General features: G+C 45.9%; 1 protein-coding gene across 7 annotated transcripts in view; it reads right to left on the bottom strand.

The window, feature by feature from the left end:
• Positions 1 to 23,102, bottom strand: part of nrxn3a (neurexin 3a) — a 1,361,409-nt gene that overhangs the window by 944,645 nt on the left and 393,662 nt on the right. For all 7 annotated transcript variants that reach the window (XM_055640186.1, XM_055640188.1, XM_055640185.1 and 4 more), the window contains exons 4-5: positions 22,241 to 22,542; positions 18,835 to 18,996 (exon numbers count right to left, since the gene is read on the bottom strand). In XM_055640186.1, the coding sequence (XP_055496161.1) occupies positions 18,835 to 18,996; positions 22,241 to 22,542 (464 nt within the window). The remainder of the gene's footprint in view (positions 1 to 18,834; positions 18,997 to 22,240; positions 22,543 to 23,102) is intronic.

Below are 23,102 nucleotides of genomic sequence, written 5' to 3'. Positions count from 1 at the left end.
AGATGTGAAACCAGGACAAAGGGAATGGAGATCAAGGAAAATGAGGAATAGATCATTGTTAGCTGGGAAAAGGTGGCAGAGATAAAATTGAGTCAGAAAGGGAAGGGGGAGGGATGGCGAGAAAGGGAAAGCAAGGGTTACTTGAAGTTAGAGAAGTCAATGTTCATAGCGGCGGGGTGTAATTTCTCACCTTCACTCAATAGACAATAAACAATAGGTGCAGGAGTAGGCCATTCGGCACTTCAGGCCACCACCGCCATTCAATATGATCATGGCTGATCATCCCCAATCAGTACCCCGTTCCGGCCTTCTCCCCATATCCCCTGACTCCGCTATCTTTAAGAGCCCTATCTAGCTCTCTCCACTCTCCCTGCCTCCACCTCCCTCTCTTTTCGCTTGGTGCCTTCGATTGTTTCGCTGAACGCCTCCGCTCAGTCCGCCTAAACCTACCTGATCTCCCGGTTGCCCAGTTTCAGCCCAAGCGAAATATGAGGTGCTGGTCCTCCAATTTGCGCTGGGCCTCACTCTGACAGTGGAGGAGCCCCAGGGCAGAAAGGTCAGTGTGGGAATGGGAGGGGGAGTTGAAGTGCTGAACAACTGGGAGATCAGGTACGTTTAGGCGGTCTGAGCGGTGGTGTTCAGCGAAACGATGGAAACCAAGCGAAATATAAGGTGCTGTTCCTCCAAATGAATAATCAGGTTTGGTATATAAAATGCATAACCAGTGGTTACAGACTGTTGTGCCTCCATGCTGCCTGCGAACATTCATTGAATATCATTCTCCATTTAACGTAGTTTAATTTCATCCTATATTCATTTCTTCCCTGCTGTGCCTATAACTATAACTTTATAATCTTTCCCCCATCATTTGCATGATTTCCCCTCCCATTGAGTTTAAAAGCTTTTCCTACACTTCCTCTCTTCTGCGTCCTTTTATCTATTGTTCATATTGAAGAAGGAGAGTTGAAACAGGTTTTTTTCTTAAACGAAGGATTACTCACTGAATTCTCCAACCTGTTTTAAAAGCTGGCTTCATGGCTGCCTAAATGCCTAGATCCTTGTTGGCTAAATCAATAGCATGATTTGGTCAAAGTTAGTCATGTATAATGTGTAGGAATTGAACTGCAGATGCTGCTTGACACCGAAGATAGACACAACATGCTGGAGTAACTCAGCGGGTTAGGCAGCATCTCCAGAGAGAAGGAATAGGTGATGTTTCGGGTCGAGACCCTTCTTCAGACTGTCGGTGGAGAGGGAAACTACAGGTTCAAAGACTTATTTCATACTAGCTTCCCTCTAGTTTCAATAGACATTCGACAATAGACAATAGGTGCAGGAGTAGGCCATTCGGCCCTTCGAGCCAGCACCGCCATTCAATGTGATCATGGCTGATCATCCCCAATCAGTACCCTGTTCCTGCCTTCTCCCCATATCTCCTGACTCCACTATCTTTAAGAGCCCAATCTAGCTCTCTCTTGAAAGCATCCAGAGAACCTGCCTCCACCACCCTCTGAGGCAGAGAATTCCACAGGCTCACAACCCTCTGTGAGAAAAAATGTTTCCTCGTCTCCGTTCTAAATGGCTTACTCCTTATTCTTAAACTGTAGCCCCTGGTTCTGGACTCCCCGAACATCAGGAACATGTTTCCTGCCTCTAGTGTGTCCAAGCCCTTAACAATCTTAGATGTTTCAATGAGATGCCCTCTCAAGCTTCTAAACTCCAGAGTATACAAGCCCAGCTGCTCCATTCTCTCAGCATATGACAGTCCTTGTAAACCTACGCTGCACTCCCTCAATAGCAAGAATGTCCTTCCTCAAATTAAGGGTACCAAAATTGCACACAATACTCCAGGTGTGGTCTCACTAGGGCTCTGTACAACTGCAGAAGGCCCTCTTTGCTCCTATATTCGATTTTTCTTATTATAAAGGCCAACATGCCATTCGCTTTCTTCACTGCCTGCTGTACCTCCATGCTTACTTTCATAGACTGATGTACAAGGATCCCGTTGTGCTTCCCCTTTTCCCAACTTTCCCTCAAGAAACATAAAAACATAGAAAATAGGTGCAGGAGTAGACCATTCAGCCCTTTGAGCCAGCACCGCCATTCAATATGATCATGGCTCATCATCCAAAATCAGTACCCCGTTCCTGCTTTCTCACCATCTATATATTACTAAAACTCTGTTCTTGACCGGTTTTGGCGATCTGTGCTGCGATTTCTGAGAGAATGCCGCTACCTACGGCCGTCATTTTTGGCCACCTCGCTCAGAGTCCCCCTCCGCCGTATGTGTGCCGAGGATTTTTCCCGTCGATGAAATATGACAGAGATATTAATGATTTTACAAAATTCCCCATTCTCTCTGCTGCCCCTGCTGGCGGCAGGGGGGAGGGACTATAAAACCAGGAAGTGGTGTGCCTCAATCAGTGTCTGCAAGCTGGAGGAAGGCAGAGGGTCACGTTTCTCTGAGCTGTGAATAAAACTGAACAAATGTACACACAACCGAATGGCCAGAATCTGCTGCTAGAACCTATGAACTGATCCCACAGTCTCCCAACCCCGGTTCGATGGACGCCATCAACCGGGTCAGAGCCGACAGTGTATTGTGAGGGCCGTTGTCACATGGAGTCAATATACAATAGACAATAGGTGCAGGAGAACGCCATTCGGCCCTACGAGCCAGCACCGCCATTCAATGTGATCATGGCTGATCATCCCCAATCAGTGCCCCGTTCCTGCCTTCTCCCCATATCCCCTGACTCCGCTAACTTTAATAACCCTATCCAGCTCCCTCTTGAAAGTCTTTCCTCAGGAAACATCAAACTGGTCTGAATATTTGATTGGCGCGTGTACTTTGCCGAAACCTGCCGCGGAGAATGAAAGCGACGCTCCTAACGCATCGTGCTGATATGTACGAGGATAAACGACGTGGGTGGCTTTGCTCATCCAGCTGATGTGCACCCGGGGAGAGGCTGATGGTGTGACAGCAGATCAAAAGATGCACAGCAGGGAACGGTAAAGTAGTCCGTTTATTACAAAGGAGCGACAAACCCCTACAGCTCACGCGGAAATCAGAAGAGAGCTGTGATGATCTTGACGGGGGAGAGGAAAAAAAATTATTTGCATTTCCTTTTTAAAAAAAAAACACATTTATGTTATATCCTTGGGAATATTCCAGGTAAAGACCCCCATGGCAACAGTACTCAATTGACAAACGGAGAACTAATGCCAGATAATTATTCAGCAGAACTGGCTTGGTAAAGGTGAACAATTTCCCTAGTGTGCGTAGGAGAGTGTTTGTGTGTGGGGATTGCTGGTCGGTGCGGACTCAGTGGGCCGAAGGGCCTGTTTCCGTACTGTTTCTCTAAACGAAACTAAAGTCGAAAGAAGGTTTCCAAGCCGAAACGTCGCCGACACAGAGATGCTGCCTGACCCACTGAGTTCCTCCGGCATTTTGTTCCCTTTTCCTCTAAACCGGCATCTGCAGCTCCTTGTTTCTGCATTTTGTTGTTTCTTTAGTTGTCTGTGTAAGATAGTTATGGACAAATGCAACAAGAAATGTCCAGACCCGAAACATCAACCGTCCGTCCATAGGATAGACACAAACATGCTGGAGTAACTCAACGGGTCAGGCAGCATCACTGTGGTGGCACGGAGGTGCAGCGGTAGAATTCCTTCCTTGCAGCGCCAGAGACCCAGGTACGATCCTGGCTGCGGGCGCTGTCTGTACGGAGTTCATAAGATCATAAGGAATAGGAGTAGAATTAGGCCATTTGGCCCATCAAGTCTATTGTCGATGGGCTGAAGGGCCTGTTTCTACGCCGTATCTCTAAAGTAACACTAAATGGAATAGGCGATGCTTCGGGTCGAATCCCTTCTTCAGACTGAAGCCTCGGTGTGATGAAGGATCTCATCCTGAAACGTCACCTATTCCTTTTCTCCAGAGATCCTGCCTGACCGGCAAAGTTACTCCAACACTTTGTGTCTTTCTTTGGTGTAAACCAGCATCTGCAATTCCTTCCTACACACCACCTATCCATGTTCTCCATTTGTAAACTGATTTTTGTTTTAAACAAGCCAATAGTTAGACAGTTACTGAGACTATTTTAATTACAGATTTATCTACTTATTCGAATTTAAATTCTCCAGATTTCAAAGCGGATTCGACTTTGGGCTCGTGGAGCAATGTTCCAAAATTCTCCGTGACTGGTTTCATAACTCATATGTTCTAGAAGCAGGATTAGGCCATTCGGCCCATCAAGTCTACTCCGCCATTCAATCATGGCTGATCTATCTTTCCCTCTCAACCCCATTCTCCTGCCTTCTCCCCGTAACCCCTGACACTCGTAATAATCAAGAACCTGTCAATCTTCGCCTGAAAAATACCCGTTGACTTGGTCTCCACAGCCTTCTGTAGCAAAGAATTCCACAGATTCACCACCCTCTGACTAAAGAAATTCCTCCTCGTCTCCTTCCTAAAAGAACGACCTTTTATTCTGAGGCTGTGGCCTCTGGTCCGAGACTCTCCCACTAGTGGAAACATCCACTGCACATCCACTCTATCCAGGTCAATTCACTATTCGGTCCCTTAACTGTTCAGTACAGTTTAGTTTATTGTCAAGTGTACTGAGGTACAGTGAAAAGCTTTTGTTGCATGCTAACCAATCAGCAGAAAGACAATACATGATCACAATCGATCCATTTACAGTGTGCATGATAAGGGAATAATGTTTAGTGCAATGTAAAGCCGATCAGCAAAGTCCGATCAAGGATAGCCCAAGGGTCATCAAAGAGGTAGATAGTAGTTCAGCACTGCTCTCTGGTTGTGCTAGGATGATTCAGTTGACTGATAACTGATGGGAAGAAACTGTCCCTGAATATGGAGGTGTGTGCGTTTTCACACTTCTGTACCTTTTGCCCGATGGGAGAGGGGAGAAGAGGGAGTGACCGGGGTGTGACTCGCATCCTGAGAGGGATACGGGCAGATGGGGCTTCTGGGTCAGCATGGGCAAAGTGGGCCGAAGGTCCTGTTTCCGTGCTGTTTCATGGTGTCTGTGCCAGACTCTGTATACAAGATACAAGATACAAGATACATTTAATTGTCATTTGGACCCCTTGAGGTCCAAACGAAATATATAGTATAACTCAGTATAACTCCGCTGAGGTGAAAATAATGTGAGTAGCGGTAGACAGTAGCTCAGCACTGCTCTCTGGTTGTGGTAGGATGATTCAGTTGCCTGATAATAGCTGGGAAGTAACTGTCCCTGAATATGGAGGGGTTTCCTTGTCACAGAGTATGAGAGTTGGCTGAAAATGTGTCCATTTGAATTGGTCCCTATTTCTGCCAATCTAGGAGAAACATTCAGCTGCCCGATAAAAATATTCAAAAGCCAGGCACTAGAAAAACTAATCTTATATCAGCATTGCTGGTACGTTATTGTGCCAAAAGTGTTTTTTTGCTCTCCCCCTCTCAAAACTACAAGAGTTCAGGATCATTGCAAGTTAAAAGGCACCAGGAGTTTAGGCTCGGGGGCAAGGTGACCACAGCTAGTTATGATAAGTGGAGATACATTGGCTTTTCAGGGCCTGTCCCACTTTGCGGTTTTTTCAGCAATTGCGAACGTCAGTGACTGACGCCCTAAAAACCGTCAAGTTGTACGAGACTCCGCGCCACCGTCACGCCAAGCTACGACAATACGCATCACCCGCACTTCGCAACAGAGGAAGGTTACACCGAAGTATAATAATCGCATTGGAAATGAACTTATCTACAATAGATCCAAGGGCCAATAACTTTTTAATGGATAAGTCGGCGCGTTATATACCCGCGTCACCGGGCGTCACCCACAGGACAGCACACGTCAGCGTGTGACAGGGCGCACGACACAATGTCCAGATGCCCAGATGTCGCCTGTAGATTTTGAACATTCCAAAATCCAGGGGCAGCAGGGAGACACCGCGCGTCACTGCACGTGTCACCGCGCCTCACGCCCCGACCACGCCTCGACTACCTCTTTTCAGGCTGTCGCCGGAAATGTCGCCCAAGTGGGACAGGCCCTTTTAGGCTTCTATCTAAATGGCATCAGCCACCAGGTGGAAATCCACTTTGCAAGTGTGAATAATTAAATTTGCAGAGGTGTTTCAGCCGTAAATTACCTTCTTTCTCGAGCATGAGTCATGTTGTTCAAGTAACTCTCAACTCTCTCAATCATATTTATCTCCGTCAGCTGTCATTGTGCATTGTCTAAATTTCCCCTTCAGAGTTATGTGGAAAGGCAAAAAGGAAAAATACATAAATCATTTATGATACCCAGCAGACTGAACCTAGATCCGCCTCGCAAGCAGAATAGAAACATAGACAATAGGTGCAGGTCATTCGGCACTTTGAGCCAGCACCGTCATTCAATATGATCATGGCTGATCATCCAGAATCAGTACCCCGTTCCCGCTTTCTCCCTATTTCCCTACTGTTCCCGGTGTTGGGGGAGTCCAGAACCAGGGGCCACAGTTCAAGAATAAGGGGTATGCCATTTATAACAGAAATGAGGGAAAGATAATTCACACAGAGAGTTGTTAGTTTGTGGAATTCTCTGCCTCAGAAGGAGGTGGAGGCCGGTTCTCTGGATGCTTTCAAGAGAGAGCTAGATAGGGCTCTTAATGATAGCGCACTCAGGGGATATGGGGAGAAGGCAGGAACGGGGTACTGATTGCAGATGATCACCCATGATCACAAGGAATGGCGGTGTTGGCTCGAAGGGCCGAATGGCCTACTTGTCTATTGTCTGTTGATTCCGTTAGCCCTAAGAGCTAAATCCAACTCTCTCTTGAAAACATCCAGTGAATTTCAAAGTGAATTGGCCTCCACTGCCTTCTGTGGCAGATAATCCCACACATTCACAACTCTCTGGGTGAAAAAGTTTTCTCTCATCTCAGTCCTAAATGTCCTACCTCTTATTCTTAAACTGTGACCCTTGATTCTGGACTCCCCCAACATGGGGAACATTGCAATGAGAATCACAATTTCCCCTCACTGCCCTGCCTGTCACCATCTGTTTATTGGAACATTTCTTGGCCACCAATCATCTTAAATATCCTCATGCATTCATATTCTGTGGAAATAACAAGTAATAACATAACCCTTGTGGGAAAAAAACAAAACAGTTTTCGCCACCATATCTCATTGAAGCAAGTAGTCATTTATAGGGGATAAGCAGGAAGGAACAGCGGAGGCTGGTTTAAACCAAAGATAGACACAAAAAGTTGGATTAACTCAATGGGATAGGCAGCATCTCTGGAAAGAAGGAATGGGTGATGCTTCGGGTCGAGACCCTTGCTTCCCGCTGAGTTACTCCAGCTTTATGTGTCTATCGAGTAGTCGTATAGATCTTCGAGTCTGTTGTGCCGTTTACCATGACATAAGAAACCGGGGGGGAAAAATATTTAATCGGAACCTGAGGAGCAACTTTTTTCACACAGTGGGTGGTGGGTGTACGGAAAGAGCTTGCAGAGGAGGCAGTTGAGGCACAGTAGAGAGCATGCTGACTGGTTGCATCGTGGCTTGGTTCGGCAACCTGAGGGTCCAGGAGTGGAAAAGACTGCAAAAAGTTGTGACCACTGCCTTGTCCATCATCGGCTCTGACCTCCCCACCATCGAGGAGACCTATCGCAGTCGCTGCCTCAAAAAGGCAGCCAACATCATCAAAGACCCACACCATCCTGGCCAAATACTCATCTCTGCTACCATCACACAGAAGGTACAGGAGCCTGAACTCTGTTACATCCAGGTTCAATAACAGCTGCTTCCCCACAGCCATCAGGCTATTCAACTCACCAACAAACAGACTCTGAACTGTAACAGCCTCTTGAACTTTATCTGCTTATTTATGTGTATATTGAACTGAACTGTTCTGTATTTTTGCTCACATTATTCTGTTGTGCTGCAGCAAGCAAGAATTTCATTGTCTTATCTGGGACACATGACAATAAACTCTCTTGACTTGACTCTTGACTTGTTTAAAAGGCTTTTGGATGGGTGCATGGGTAGGAAAGGTTTAGAGGGTGATGGGGCAAATGTGAGCAGGTGGGGCTAGTGTTTGCGTTCGAGTTTACTTTACTGCCATGTGTACCGAGGTACCGTTACATCTTTGGTTGCATGCTAACCAGTCAGCGGAAAGACAATGCATGATTCTAATCAAGCCACCGATAAAGGGAATAATGTGAATAATGTTTAGTGCAAGATAAAGTCCGATCAAAGATAGTCCGAGGGTCTCCAATGAGGTTGAGAGTAGCTCAGGACAGCTCTCTAGTTGTTGGTAGGGTGGTTCAGTTGCCTGATGCTAATTGCCTGTTCGTACAGATGGGTCATCTTGGTCGGCATGGGCAAGTTGGGCCGAAGGGTCTGTTTCTGTGCCGACTTCTCTAATCTACTTTTCACTTCTATCTTTGAAATGGTACATTGGTCCAACAAAGCCCAATATAAACTCAAGGAGCAGCTTCTAGTTTGGAACATTCCAGCCCTCAGCATTTAATATTGAATTCAACTGTCTTTGACAAACATCAATTTGTGTGAGAACTGTCCAGTTTTGATAAAACTTCAACCCTATGGTTTCTCTTCCCACACGTGCTTTTTCACCCGCTGAGGACTTCCACAATTCTATGTTTCATTTCAGATTCCTGGTGTCTACCGTGTTTAGTCTCTCCAGGGTTTGCTATTTTATGGTTGGAGTATGTCTCGTTTATGTGGTGAGGATGTTTCCACTGGTGGGACAGTCTAGGACAAGAGGTCATAGCCTCAGAATTTACAAACGTACTTTTAGGAAGGTTGACAAAAATGCTGGAGAAACTCAGCGGGTGAGGCAGCATCTGTGGAGGGAAGGAATAGGTGACGTTTCGGGTTGGGACCCTTCTTCAGACTGATTTAGGAAGGAGTGGAAGATAAATTTCTTTTGTCAGAGGGTGGTGAATCCATGAAATTCTTTGTCACAGACAGCTGTGGAGGCCAAGTCAATGGATATTTTTAAGGCAGAGAAAGATAGATTCTTGATTAATACGGGTGTCAGGGGTTATGGAAAGAAGGCAGGAGAATGGGGTGAGGAGGGAGAGATAGATCAGCCATGATTGAATGGCGGAGTGGACTTGATGGGCCGAATGGCCTAATGCTACTCCTATCCCTTATGACCTTATGACCTTATTCCGCTAGGATCTGTAGTGTTGTCTGTGATATGTATCGATGACTTGGACGTAAACAAGGAGGATTGGTGACTTGGTTTATAGAAGACACCAAATTCTTCCTGAAAGTGGCAACACAAGTAAATGGAGCAGTGGCTGGGTGAGTGCCCAAAAGCTTTTCTCTGTACCTCGGTACACACGTGACAATAAACTGAACTGAACTGCTGGAGGCAGATACAATAGTGGCATTTAAGAGGCTTTTGGACAGGCATATGGATGTGTAGGAAATGGAGGGATGTGGGTCACCTGCAGGCAGAGCAGATTGGCTTAGCTTGGCATCATGTTCAGCGCGGACATTGTGCCGTACTGTTCTACCTTCTTCAACTTAGATCTTTTCTAGATAGGTCATCAATTGTGAATAGGGTCGCCAACTGACCCGTATTAGCCGGGACATCCCGTATATTGGGCTCAATTGGTTTGTCCCGTACGGGACCGCCCTTGTCCCGTATTTGACTGCTGCTGCTTAGGTCGAGTGGACTGTCGGGTGGGAGCGCCGCGCCCGGCCGCGCCCGGCCCCACCTCACCTGTAAGGGTCCATGCCGTAGTTGACATTTTATTCTAGCTATAGCAAACATACTAAAACTGAATGTGCCAGCAGAGCGGCCTTCATGGTAGCAGAAACATAGATAAGGAGTTGTTTTTCTTAAAGAATAGACATTCCAATGTCTGAAGCTCGCATCCTGTGGTGTGTATTATCACACAATGGGACCGTATTATCATAGCAGCTGTTTAACCTCGAACCTAATTAAAAAACCCTATTATATCTCTGTAAAGGCTGGCTTTATTATGCTACAGTGGAAAGTTACTGGATATGCTTTTAGCTGCTTTAAGCTGTATAAATAGTGCCTGTACTTCTGTGTATTCATTGAGAGGGCCGTAGCAGGTGACTGAGGGTGCCATGGTACACTCAGGCTTCTACCACCTGGTGTTAAGTAAAAAGCTTTTAACCCAGAATCGATTATCACACACGCGTCAAGATGTGGCGCAGCCCATGGAGTGCAGCAGCAGCAGCAGCAGCGCCTCGCCCGTGGCCCTGTCGGTCGGCAGCCCGGCCAGCTGTCCGACCTTCGGACATTCGCTTACCGTCGACACCACCACCACCCCTCCTTCTCACATGGCCGATCATCGGTTCATGAGTTGGATGGGGTACCGGCCCGGCCCAAAACTCCTCAGCTGGCCCGCCGGCTGGGCTTTGTGTACAGTCCAGCACCCGGGCCAACTCATCATTCACCCAGCCACGGCCGAGTCGGTCGACGAACTGCCGTCGGATTATTTGTCCCTTATTTTGACCTTTTGTCCCTTATTTGGGAGTGAGGAAGTTGGCCACCCTAGTTATGAAGCCTCTTTTTTTCCCTTTTTTCTTTTTCTCTCTCTTTTTAAATCTTTTTATTCGTTTTTTTTCAAAAGCAAAAACAAAACAACAAAAAAGTAATGATAAACATACCTCCATTATCCTCCACTACCACCCCTATCTTGTCTTCATACTCGTTCCCCTTCTGCTACTTACGGCAGTTTGTTTTCTGAAATGTTAACTCTGTTACTCGCTAAGAATTTTATAGATTATCTATAAATTATTTTATGTCTCTTAGATTATCTTAATCTAATTATCTTAGATTATCTGGTGTCTCTGCCAATTAAACACTCTTGATGTTCATCAAAGGTTTTCTAAGCGGTTTTGTGGCATCACCTTTCCTGACCTATCCAATTCCAAATTAGTTTAGCTTTGTTTAGTTTAGTTTAGAGATACAGCGTGGATACGCTCACCAAGTCCACGCTGACCAACGATCACCCATGCCCTACGCCCATCCTACGCATTAGGGACAATTTACGGCTCCAGGGTCTCTGGCACTGTGTGGCAGCAACTCTACCGCTGAGCCGCTGGGCCACCAGCGGTCCTAAATGGTCCAAAATATTCAATGTGCGGTGTCACCTGATGGTCAGACCACTTAATGTCGAACCCTCGTCATGGGGTAAGGGGAGTGTCTGGCTACATCATCAGGGGTCCAAATGTCAATTAAATAGACTATTGACTATTGACTATTGAATATTCAATGTGCGGTGTCACCTGATGGTCAATATGTTGGAGGGTCCCAAACGCACATGTATGTCAAACTTATATCACCCGATAAAAGTAACCGTTTGATCACAAAGTTTGGACTCGCTACAAATGATTACATCTCAAAAAGCCGTGAGTTTAGTTTAGTTTAGATATACAGCAAGGAAACAGGCCCTTCGGCCCACCGAGTCCGCGCTGACCAGGTATGTTTAATTTAGGTTAAAGAAAGATTTATTTGAAGTTACAAAGCTGAAAAATTAGATTTCTCAACAATAATGAAATAGCGGATAGATGCACGGAAAACAGTATCAAAATTAAGTACTCGGGAACTGAAATGCAAAAGAAAATGAAAATGTTGCAAGGATCTGATGATAGATCTTTGTTTAAGAAAGAACTGCAGATGCTGGAAAAACAAAGGTAGACAAAAATGCTGGAGAAGGGTCTCGACCTGAAACGTCACCTATTCCTTCTCTCCATAGATGCTGCATCACCCGCTGAGTTTCTCCAGCATTTTTGTCTACCTTAGATCTTTGTCTTGTTCAGTTTAGTTTTGTTTCGAGATACAGCGCGAAAACAGGTCCTTCGGCCCACCTGGTCCACACTGACCAGCGATCCCCGCACATTCACGCTATCCTACACACACGAGGGACAATTCACCTTTATAGAAAGCCAATTAACCTACAAACCGGCATGTCTTTGGAGTGTGGGGGGAAACTGAAGATCTCGGCCAAAACCCACGCAGGTCATGGGGAGAACAGACAAACTCCATCCAGACAGCACCCGTAGTCGGGATCGAACCCGGGTCTCTGGCGCTGAAAGTGCTGTGAGGCAGCAACTCTACCGCTGCGCCATCGTGGCCGCGCCAACTAGCTCAGCCAGTCTCCCCACGTTAAACAAAGTCACGCACAGGCGTCCTCCATATAGGAAATAGCAGCCATGACCGAAGGGTGCCTAAGAAAAAGGAATGATATGGACCAAATACGTCTGGTGAGACTAGTGTAGCTGGGAGGTGTTGACCGGTGTGGGCAAGTTGGGCCGAAGGGCCTGTTTCCACACTCTATCACTCTATGACTATGACTCTATGACTGGTGTTAAAAAGGGGTCATCTTACAAGATCATGGGTGCTATCTACCACAAAGATTTGCATTTAAACTGTACAAATTATATTCTTCTCAACACATCTCATATTTTGCTACAAAACAATTGCAGTAACTGGCAATGCTATTTGCTCTCTACTGCTCCAATTCTATCATTCACTGAAGTTGTCTCTTTGAACTTCTACAGGTGCGCAGTTGAGAGCTTTTAGACTGGGTTGCATCACGACCTAGTTCAGCAACTCGAACGCTCAGGAACTAAGAAGACTGCAAAAAGTGGCAAGCACTGCCCAGCCCATCATCGGCTCTGACCTCCCCACCATCGAAGGGATCTGCAGGAGTCACTGCCTCAAAAAGGCAGCCGGCATTGTCAGAGACCCACACCACCCTGGCCACACACTCATTTCACCCCTGCCATCGGGAAGAAGGTACAGGAGCCTGAAAACTGTAATGTCCAGGTTCAGGAACAGCTTCTTCCCTACAGCCATCAGGCTATTAAACACAACAACCTCAAATCATCTCTGAACTACATAGACTTGGGGGCATTGGTTTGTCTTTATGCACTATTATTGTTTGTTTGTTGTCTTAATGGGCATGTATGGGTATGTAAGTATGTGTATATATATATATACGTATATGTATATATATATATTTAATCATAATGAATTTCATAACCAAATAAAATTCCTTGTATGTTGCAAAATATACTTGGCTAATAAAGTATGATTATGATTATATGTGTATGTGTGTGTGTGCGTGCGTGCGTGCGTGTGTGTACACACTGAACTTTTTTCCTCGGTTATTACATTATAGTGCAGACAAAATGCTGGAGAAACTCAACGGGTGAGGCAGCATTTATGGAGTGAAGGTGACGTTTCAAAACGTCACCAATTCATTCGCTCTAGAAGGGTCTCGACCTGAAACATCACCTATTCCTTCGCTCCATAGATGCTGCCTCGCCCGCAGAGTTTCTCCAGCATTTTTGTCCACCTTCGGTTTTTCCAACATCTGCAGTTCTTTCTTAAACATTATACAGTGTACTATGTTTCTATATTCTGTCGGACTGCTGCAAGTAAGAATTTCATTGTTCTGTCTGGGACGTATGACAATAAAACGCTATTGACTCTTGACTCTTGAGTTTCAACAACTGTCTACTAATGTCTGCCTAGTTTGACACATTTATTCTGCATTTCCACATCGATGTGGACAAAGTGGATGCTTCCTGACTCACGTAACTGACCTGGTCCATTAATCAGCAGTGCATATTGAATGGATGATAATCGGGGCAGCGGATGGAAGGTCCATGCTGAGTGACAGGAGAATGCAGTCAGTGGTCACAGAAAACACTTCCCGCCCTCTGGAAAGTTGCACTAGGGTAACCATGTGGGGAGGTTTCACGTCGGTGAAGAAAGAAAACTCATAATAGTTCCTTTGGGAGATCACTGTTCATCTCCTGTCCTTATCTCCAACCAGTGAAAGGCCTGGATAGAGTGGATGTGGAGAGGATGTTTCCACTAGCGGGAGAGTCTCGGACCAGAGGGCACAGCCTCAGAATAAAAGGACGCACTTTCAGAAAGGAGATCAGGAGGGATTTCTTTAGTCAGAGGGTGGTGAATCTGTGGAATGCAGTTCAGTTCAGGTCAGTTTAGTTTAGTTTATTGTCACGTCAAGAGTCAAGAGTATTGTATTGTCATGTGTCCCAGATAGGACAATTAAGTTCTTACTTGCTGCAGCACAACAGAATATGTAACATAGTACATAAACGAGAAAAAAAAAGTTCAGTGTGTATATATATACATGCACACATACTCAATAAATAAACAAATATAATGCAATAATAATAATAGTCTGTTGTAGTTCAGAGCTTATTTGTTGTTGTGTTTAATAGTCTGATGGCTGTAGGGAAGAAACTGTTCCTGAACCTGGATGTTACAGTTTTCAGGCTCCTGTACCTTCTTCCCGATGGCAATGGTGAAATGAGTGTGTGGCCAGGATGGTGTGGGTCTCTGATGATGCTGGCTGCTCTTTTGAGGCAGCGACTATGATAAATCCCTTCGATGGTGGGGAGGTCAGAGCCGGTGATGGACTGGCCAGTGGTCACAACTTTCTGCAGTCTTTTCAGCTCCTGGACGTTCAAGTTGCCGAACCAGGCCACGATGCAACCAGTCAGTATGCTCTCTACTGTTCACCTGTAGAAGTTCAATGTGCCGAATACAGGGAAAAGCTTTTTGTTACATGCTAACCAGTCAGCAGAAGGACAAAACATGGTTACAACCGAGCCATTTACAGTGCATAGATACATGATAAGGGAATAATGTTTAGTGCAAGGCAAAGCCAGTAAAGTCTGATCAAGGATAGTCTGAGGGTCACCAATGAGGTAGATAGTAGTTCAGGACTGGTAGGGTGGTTCAGTTGCCATGGACGGCTGTGGAGGCCAAGTCATTGGGTATTTTTAAGTCGGAGATTCTCAGATACTTGATTGGTAAGGGTTTTGCCACCACAAATTATGCGTTACCACAGACAATTTCCACTGAGCCTCTTGATCAAAGATCCTATAGCGAGCAAGATAGACCATTCAACGAAAAAAGACGTAGTACAGTCATGGGCAGATTCATGGGTCATTTTCGGCCCCATTTCCATAACCGGCTTCCGTCTCCACACCAAGGATCCCATAGCGGAGCAAAGATACTAGTGCGCAGACGGAAGCCGCTTACGGAAACATCCTTGTAAAAATAAAAGTTATTTGGTAAAAATCTTTTTCTCATTTTCAGAATTATAATTTATTAACACAAACTGTTCCCCCGCAATGTTGATTACACTGCGAGTCGGGTCGGGTCGGTTCGGGTTACAGAAATGGATGAAAAAAAGGCCCACGTTCTGCTCCGTTGCGTACTACACGTCAGCCCATTGCATTCAGAAGGAGCGGTCTATCTTGCTCCGCTATAGGATCTTTGCTCTTGACAATCATCTACACTTGTTTGGTAAGGTGACATTATTTCTCAGTTCTCATTGTTAAGTGATAATGGATAATTATGCTCTCACAATAGGTGAGTTAATGAGTTTCTTATTGTAATCTACTTTTGAATCTTCATTGTCTTGTCTACCGTACTTGAATGTTTCACAATACTTAAGATCCAATCTGCAACATCTCATATTTCACTTGGGCAGCTTACAACCCAGTGGTATGAATATTGATTATTTTCTCTAACTTCAAGTAAACCCCAGCATTTCCCTCTCTCTCTCCATCCCTCCCCCACCCAAGTTGCACCAGCTTCTCGTTCTCACCAAACAAACAGCTAACAATGTTTAAGAAAGAACTGCAGATGCTGGAACAATCGAAGGTAGACAAAAAATGATGGAGAAACTCAGCAGGTGAGGCAGCATCTACGGAGAGAAGGAATAGGCGACGTTTCGGGTCGAGACTAACAATGGCCTGTTTCCTTTATCATTCCTGTACCTTCTTCCCGATGGCAATGGTGAAATGAGTGTGCAGCCAGGATGGTGTGGGTCCTTGATGATGCTGGCTGCCTTTTTGAGGCAGCGACTACGATAGATCCCGTCGTTGGTGGGGAGGTCAGAGTCGGTGATGGACTGGGCAGTGGTCACAACTTTTTGTCGTCTTTTTCGCTCCTGGACGTTCAAGTTGAAAGAAATGCAAAAAAAGACACAAAGTGCTGGAGTCATGCTGGCACCATCTCTGGAGGATGTGCACAATAGCACTGCAGTGTGGCACAATGGCGCAGCGGTAGAGTTGATGTCTTACAGCGCCAGAGATCCAGGTTCAATCCTGACTATGGGTGCTGTCTGTACGTTTCCTCACACATTCCAAAGGCGTGCAGGTTTGTAGGTTAATTGTCCCTAGTGCGCAGGATAGAACTAGTGTATAGGGTTATCGCTGGTCGGCACGGACTCGGTGGGCCGAAGGGCCTGTTTCAATGCTGTATCATTAAACTAAACTAAGTAATATATGTAAACTTGGCCTTCAAAGATTACTGTGCAGCACGTATAGACATGCAGGTTTGTAGGTTAATTGGCTTCAGTCTTCTTCTTCTTGCGAATGAAACATAAACCAAAGGAATAGTTAGATCTCAAGCCGGGTGTTGAGCAGCCAGGTTGTTGTCTCTGCGTCAATGTCTGCCAGGCCCTGACAGAGCTCCATTTGGTGGGTGGTAGAACGGGCACCCAGAGATGACACGGTTGGCCGTCTGTTGTTCTGCTCTGCATTCACAGGCTGGGTTCTGGCGGAGTCCCCACCTCCACACGCTGGCATTGAAACGCCCGACTCCAGTACCAAGTCTGTAGATGGAGTCAATGGAAGGGAGGACGGTTTGTGTGACGGTCTGGGCTGTGTCGACAATTCGCTGCAATTTCTTTAAGTCTTGGTTCGGAGTTGTTCCCAAAACCGTGCTGCGATGCATCCCGATAGATAAGATGCTCTCCACGGCGCATATGCAGAGGTCAATGCTGCGACATGCGGGTGTCAGTCGATGGCCTCAAGTTACAGACCTTTCACCAGCTTGACGCTGTTTTCAATGTCAAAGCAAAACATGGCAAGATGGAGCTGTAAAACTAATGATGTGTTACTGTTTCCGGCCTGGCATCGGCAACTCTGTCAACAAAATTGATGGCAATTGCACCAGCTGTCAGAACTTTGCAAGGACAGGAACAACGGCAGGCCCTCCCCCATAGAACAAAATATCAGCATGACCACCTGATGAACACTGCCATCACCGGTTCTGACCTCCCCACCATCGATGGGATCTCCAGGAGTCGCTGCCTCATAAAGGCAGCCAGCAACACCAGAGACCCACACCCACCCTGGTCAATAGACAATAGACAATAGACAATAGGTGCAGGAGTAGGCCATTCGGCCCTTCGAGCCAGCACCGCCATTCAATGTGATCATGGCTGATCATACACAATCAGTATCCAGTTCCTGCCTTCTCCCCGTATCCCCTGACTCTGCCATCGGGAAGAAGGGACAGGAGCCTGAAAACTGTAACGTCCATGCTCAGGAACAGCAACTCCCCCGCTTAACTAATCCCCTCCCACCAAAACCACCTCCTCCCCAGGTACCTTCCCCTGCAACCGCAGAAGATGCAACACCTGACCCTATACCTCCCCCCTCGGCTCTGTCCCGGGACCCCGACACTCCTTTCAGGTCAGGCAGCGGTTCACTCTCACCTCCTCCAACCTCATCTACTGTATCCGCTGTTTAAGATATGGACTCTTATATATCGGCGAGACCAAACGCAGACTGGGCGATCGTTTCACGAACACCTTCGCTCAGCCCGCCTGGACCAACCTGATCTCCCGGTTGCCAATCACTATTGATTCCCCTTCCCATTTCCCACACGGACCTTTCTGTCCTGGGCCTCCTCCACTGTCAGAGTGAGGCTAATCTTAAATTAATCACTGTTCTAACTGCAAAGAAGTGGCCGGCATCAATACGATGGGCTGAATAGCCTTCTCTCCAGCTGTACGTTTCCTTGGCCTAATAGACGTATGTAACATTATGAAACGGATTGACAAAATATCAAGACAAGACAATATATTCTCAAGGGGTTGGTGGGGCAGGGTGCATATTCCGGAGGCAGACGTATAAGACGATGATCACAAAATGTATCGGAGAAGGTTATTTACCAAAGATAAACACAAAATGCTGGAGGGACTTAACGGGACAGGCAGAATCTCTGGAGAGAAGGAATGGGTAGCATTTCAAGGGTCAAGACTCTTCTTCAGGTTGAGGAAGTGAAGCTTGTCTGAAGAATGGTCTCGACCCCAATTCCGTCTCTCCGGAGATACCGCCTGCCCCGCTGAGTTACCCCAACATTTTGTGTCTGTCTTCAGTGTAAATCAGCATCTGCGGTCCCATCCAACAGATTATTTACCAGGACAGAGGAACTAATGTGGTGCTCGCCACCACTTGGGAGTCACTTCAGCAAAAGCCATGGGAACAAAAGGTCCATATAGAAAACGTAGAAACGTTGAAAAATAGGTGCAGGAGTAGGCCATTCGGCCCTTCGAGCCAGCACTGCCATTCAATATGTTTAAGAAGGAACTGCAGATGCTGGAAAAATCGAAAGTAGACAAAAAATGCCGGAGAAACACAGCGGGTGAGGCAGCATCTATGGAGAAACGGAGTAGGCGGCGTTTCGGGTCGAGACCCTTCTTCTGGGCTCTTCTGCCTCACCCGCTGAGTTTCTCCAGCATTTTTTGTCTACTTCCGCCATTCAATACGATCACGGCTGATCGTCCAAAATCAGTACCCCCGTTCCTGCATTTTCCCCAGAGTCCCTCGATTCCTTTAGCCCCAAGAGCCAAATCTAGCTCTCTCTTGAAAACGAATATGATCTTGGTCACGGACCAAGCAGGTGTGCAGAAGACACGGTTGAACTCAACGCAAGGCGCAATTGTCAAAGCGGCAAGAATACAGCAAACACAATCGACTGACTCTACCTCTCTGAGGCATCCCATGAAGTTGTTGCTGACGGGAGAGCCAGGCAGGTCGGCCGTACTCGGACTTCCTCCGACGTAGAAGAAGTCGTCAGATCCCAGCATGGTGTAGTCTTCCTGGGTATAACCTGTCGTGGTGAGGATGCCGTCCACTGAAATGGTGACCTAGTCAAAGGACATAATGAAGAGAAAAACGGCCAACATTGACCTTTACACATTGTGCTGTCCGGCACCTGCCTGAGTTTAATCAACCTTTCATGTGTGTGAGTTTGTTTCGAGTTTACGTTTGGTTCCTAGTCCTTGAGCAAACACTCGCAAGTCCCATTTTCTGGTCTGTATTTATACAGTAGATAAAGTTGTAGAAGAACATTTTTTTTTTTTCATTTAGTCTGCCCATGCTTGTCGGTTCTGGCTCCTTATTCAAGATTCTCACTTGGATGGGTCCAAACTGTGTGTGCGTGTGTTTTTTTTTTAACACAATGGAAGGAACAGTGCAGGCAAGAAAATGGAACCATCTATTGCTGTCACGCCAATTTATTTCTCAGGAGAGAGGAGAAAAAAAAAAATTCGAGTCGGAGGAATCATTCAGATGGGAAAAACAAAAATATTATTTTGGATTTTCGTTTTCTTGGGGGATTTTTTTTTTTGAGATTCTGTTGCCTGGGCTTTCTTGGTTCTGTAGAACACTGACAAAGCATGCATTCGGAGAGAACTCTTACCGTCCACAGCATGAATATGCATGACATGAGTGATAAGCTCAACCATGAGAAAAAAAGTCACCAATTCCATCACTGTGAGCAGCCTGCATTAGCTCATTCTTCAAACCACTCGGGTGGGGGTGGGGGGGGGGGGAATCAGAAGGGGAAAAAAGTGAAAAATAACGAAGAAAGAGAGAGAGAAACGAAAAACCCCCAAAACCAAAAGGGGGGAGAGGGGGGGGGGAACAACCCATGCATGTGCCAAAACCCCACACACTCGTGCCAAAACAAAAGCCATGGGAACAAAAGATTGTGGAGAGGGGTTTCAACGACAGTAGCACTGTTGTCTTTTGCATGCAGATAAAACAGATGAGAAAGTTGGGAGGGGCGGTGGTGTGTATGTGGTGGAGAGGGGTGGAGAGTGCCAAGGGGGGGGGGGAGGGAGAGAGAGAGGAGGGGGAGAGGTTAACACGAGACATGTTAGTGGAAGTAGGTTAGAAAGGCAGATGTCGGATGGAGAACTGGGGTTCTTCGATTTTTCCCGGTAACGCCGCAGATGTTAAGGAAAAATGGCCATGCCATGCGGTGTGCAGAGAGTGAAAACTGGCGGAGCCCATTTCTGGGGGGGTTTTTGGCTGAGCCCCTCGTCAGTCCGCCTACAGCCACCGTGATGAGACACAGAAGGCTGACTCGATCGGGCTAAAGGGCCACCCCCCCCCCCTGTCACGGTCCGAACTAAAAGTGCTTTGGCGACGAGGAAAGAGAGATAGAGAGAGAGAGAAAGAGAGAGAGAAGAAAAAAGAGGAAAATAAAAACTGGAACGAAAGGAAAATAATAACAAGACAAACTGGTGGTGGTGGTGGTGGTGGTTGGAAAGGGAAAGGAGAAAAGGAGAGGGGGGGAAAGAGAAAAAAAGTGGCTGAAATACCAACCCCATTTCCTCGCTGTGATGGTGTCTACACTGACCAAACAAAAAAGGAAGAAGGGGTTGGGGGGGCGGAGGGGGGGAAGAGGGAGGAAGAGGGGAACACACGGCAAACCCAAAAAAAGAGACAATAAGAATGATATCTACCAGACAATGTAGTTTGTTTACCATAGCGTGTCCAATGCCTGAGTGCTTTGCGGAAGAGGGGAAGAAAGGAAATTAAAAATTGTGAACAGAACGCTTGTTACTTAAAATAAAACATGATGATAATTAGGGTGTTAGTACATTAGTTGGTTAGGTAACTGTTAGTAAAAAAAATGACACATTCCATGAATGATCAGTGTTAGTTTTTTTTCTCCCTTTTTAACAAAAAAAAAGCGGGTCTTCGACATATAAAAGTAGATGCAACGAATTCCTCAGGACCAAAGCAGACCAAAAAAAACTAGTCAAAAAAAAAAAAAGTTCTCAACAACTGGTTTGGCGTCAGTTCGAATATTTAAGTACAGTGACCTCCGATTCTTAAACAACAAAACAGGAAGAGCTTCATTTCGTACACCTCATCACAGAACATTACTGTCACCACAGACCTAACTGAATTCAATGCTGAGGTGGATCCTAAAAGTGCGTTTGTTTCTTGGTGCTGTCAATGTGCCACCTTGGAAGATGTTTCATTCTGAATCTTAAGAGGGATCGATTGCTTTTTCAAAAGTCTATTAATGCCTGTTTCACTTTCACCTGACGGAAAATAGTCTCGGTTTAACGAAATCCAAAACGACAATTCCTCTTTCTATCTGACTTTTACCAAATCTTTCTGGGAAAGTACAACACAACATCTATACGTGCGATTGGAAACCATCCAGAGATTTCAAGAATAAATGACAATAGCCTATGTTTAACCGTTGGAAAAGAAACACGATGACTGACTCGGCTGGCAGTGACAAGAATCTGGCTCGACATCTTGACGCTCTCTTGCAGAAGATATAGTCAGTGTCATTAGTCCTGGGACCTTTTTAACAGGGTGAAGTTATTATTAACAGGAGGCATTCATACGTCCAAAGCCATCAAGAAAAGAGATGGCCCCTGACAGAGATTGCTGCCTAAGGAAGCAAAGAATGAAGTAAAATGGGTCAAGGCAGGGACAATTAGTGCTCCAAACTGAGCGAAGGAAATCACTCACGTACGTACGTATACAGACAAAAGAAAAGATTTGCAGCCAGCCAGATAGAAAACAACGAGTTTACACAAACACATTCCAGCGTGCGAGGTTTTACAAGCTCAAACCACTCAGCCGTAATAAATGCATGAAAATGGTTAAAAAAAAAACGAAACAGCTAAACCAATAAATAATAATGGGAAAGGCCCAGAATGGAAAAAACCGATAAGGGGAACAAGATCTCCAAATGCTCAACAGAACAAAATGGAACCAGAAATCAAACCAACAAAGGCCATCAAGCTCTTTCAAAGATAGGACACTGAACAAACTCAACTGAGAATGAAGAAAAGAAAAAGTAAAGAAAACAGGCTTTGAGGATTGTGAAATAAACCATCAGCAATTTTTTTTTTCTTTCGAGGATGGAGGGAAGGTGGAGGTGGGGTGGGGTGGGAGGGAGGAGGGGGTGAAAGGATAGATAGATCTGTTAGTTTGAGCTGTGTTGTGACCATAAACCAGTTTCATCTTTATCTCACCCCCAATCCTGCCTGACAATTTTTTAATTTTTTTTTTTTGCTTTTGTGTTTTTTTTTTTACCGTTCAGTTTAGCAGCTCAGCACACGGCTCCACCATTACCTGTCGCAGATTGCGTGTCACTTTGACATCGTGCCAGGCGTTGTCATTGAACTTCCCATTTACTGGTTCAACCAACGCCTCAAAAGCACCAGATCCCAGGTTAATGACTAGGGAAACCGCTCCGTCTTTCAGCGCTAGGTTTACATAGTCGGCTGACTTCCCTGTGTGTAGGATCAGTCCGTTGCGCTGCCAGGTCCTGAAAGACAGGGTGATCTCGTCACTGCTACTCTGGATGGGGTTCTGGGACAGGTCGTAGCAGAAGTACTCGGATCCTCGGAAAGTGGCGGAGTTGTCTTCTCTGGCTGCATGACAGAAAAGGGAAGGAGGAAAAAAAAAAAATTATTAGTGATTTTTTCAAAAGTCAAAGTCAAATTTATTCGTTACATGCACTAACGAAGAAAGTGCAGTGAAATGAATTTGCCAGCAGCGATACACTTAAAAAAAAAGAACACACCGTGCACAATAGAATTTAACACAAACATCCACCACAGCATTCTTCACTGTGGTGGAAGGCAACAAAGTTCGGCCAGTCCTCCTCCTTTGTTCACCCGTGGTTGGGGCCATAAATTAATAAAAAATAATTTCATAAGGTCAATAGACAATGGACAATAGACAATAGGTGCAGGAGGAGGTCATTCGGCCCTTCGAGCCAGCACCGCCATTCAATGTGATCATGGCTGATCATCCACAATCAGTACCCCGTTCCTGACTGTTCCCCATATCCCTTGACTCCGCTTCCTTTAAGACCTCTATCTAACTCTCTCTTGAGAGCATCCAGAGAAGCGGCCTTCACCACCCTCTGAGGCAGAGAATTCCACAGACTCACAACTCTCTGTGAGAAAAAGATTTTCCTCATCTCCGT

This window comes from Leucoraja erinacea, chromosome 9, assembly GCF_028641065.1.
Source record: "Leucoraja erinacea ecotype New England chromosome 9, Leri_hhj_1, whole genome shotgun sequence".
Taxonomy (NCBI): domain Eukaryota; kingdom Metazoa; phylum Chordata; class Chondrichthyes; order Rajiformes; family Rajidae; genus Leucoraja; species Leucoraja erinaceus.
This window is presented reverse-complemented; position numbering and strand designations above follow the sequence as displayed.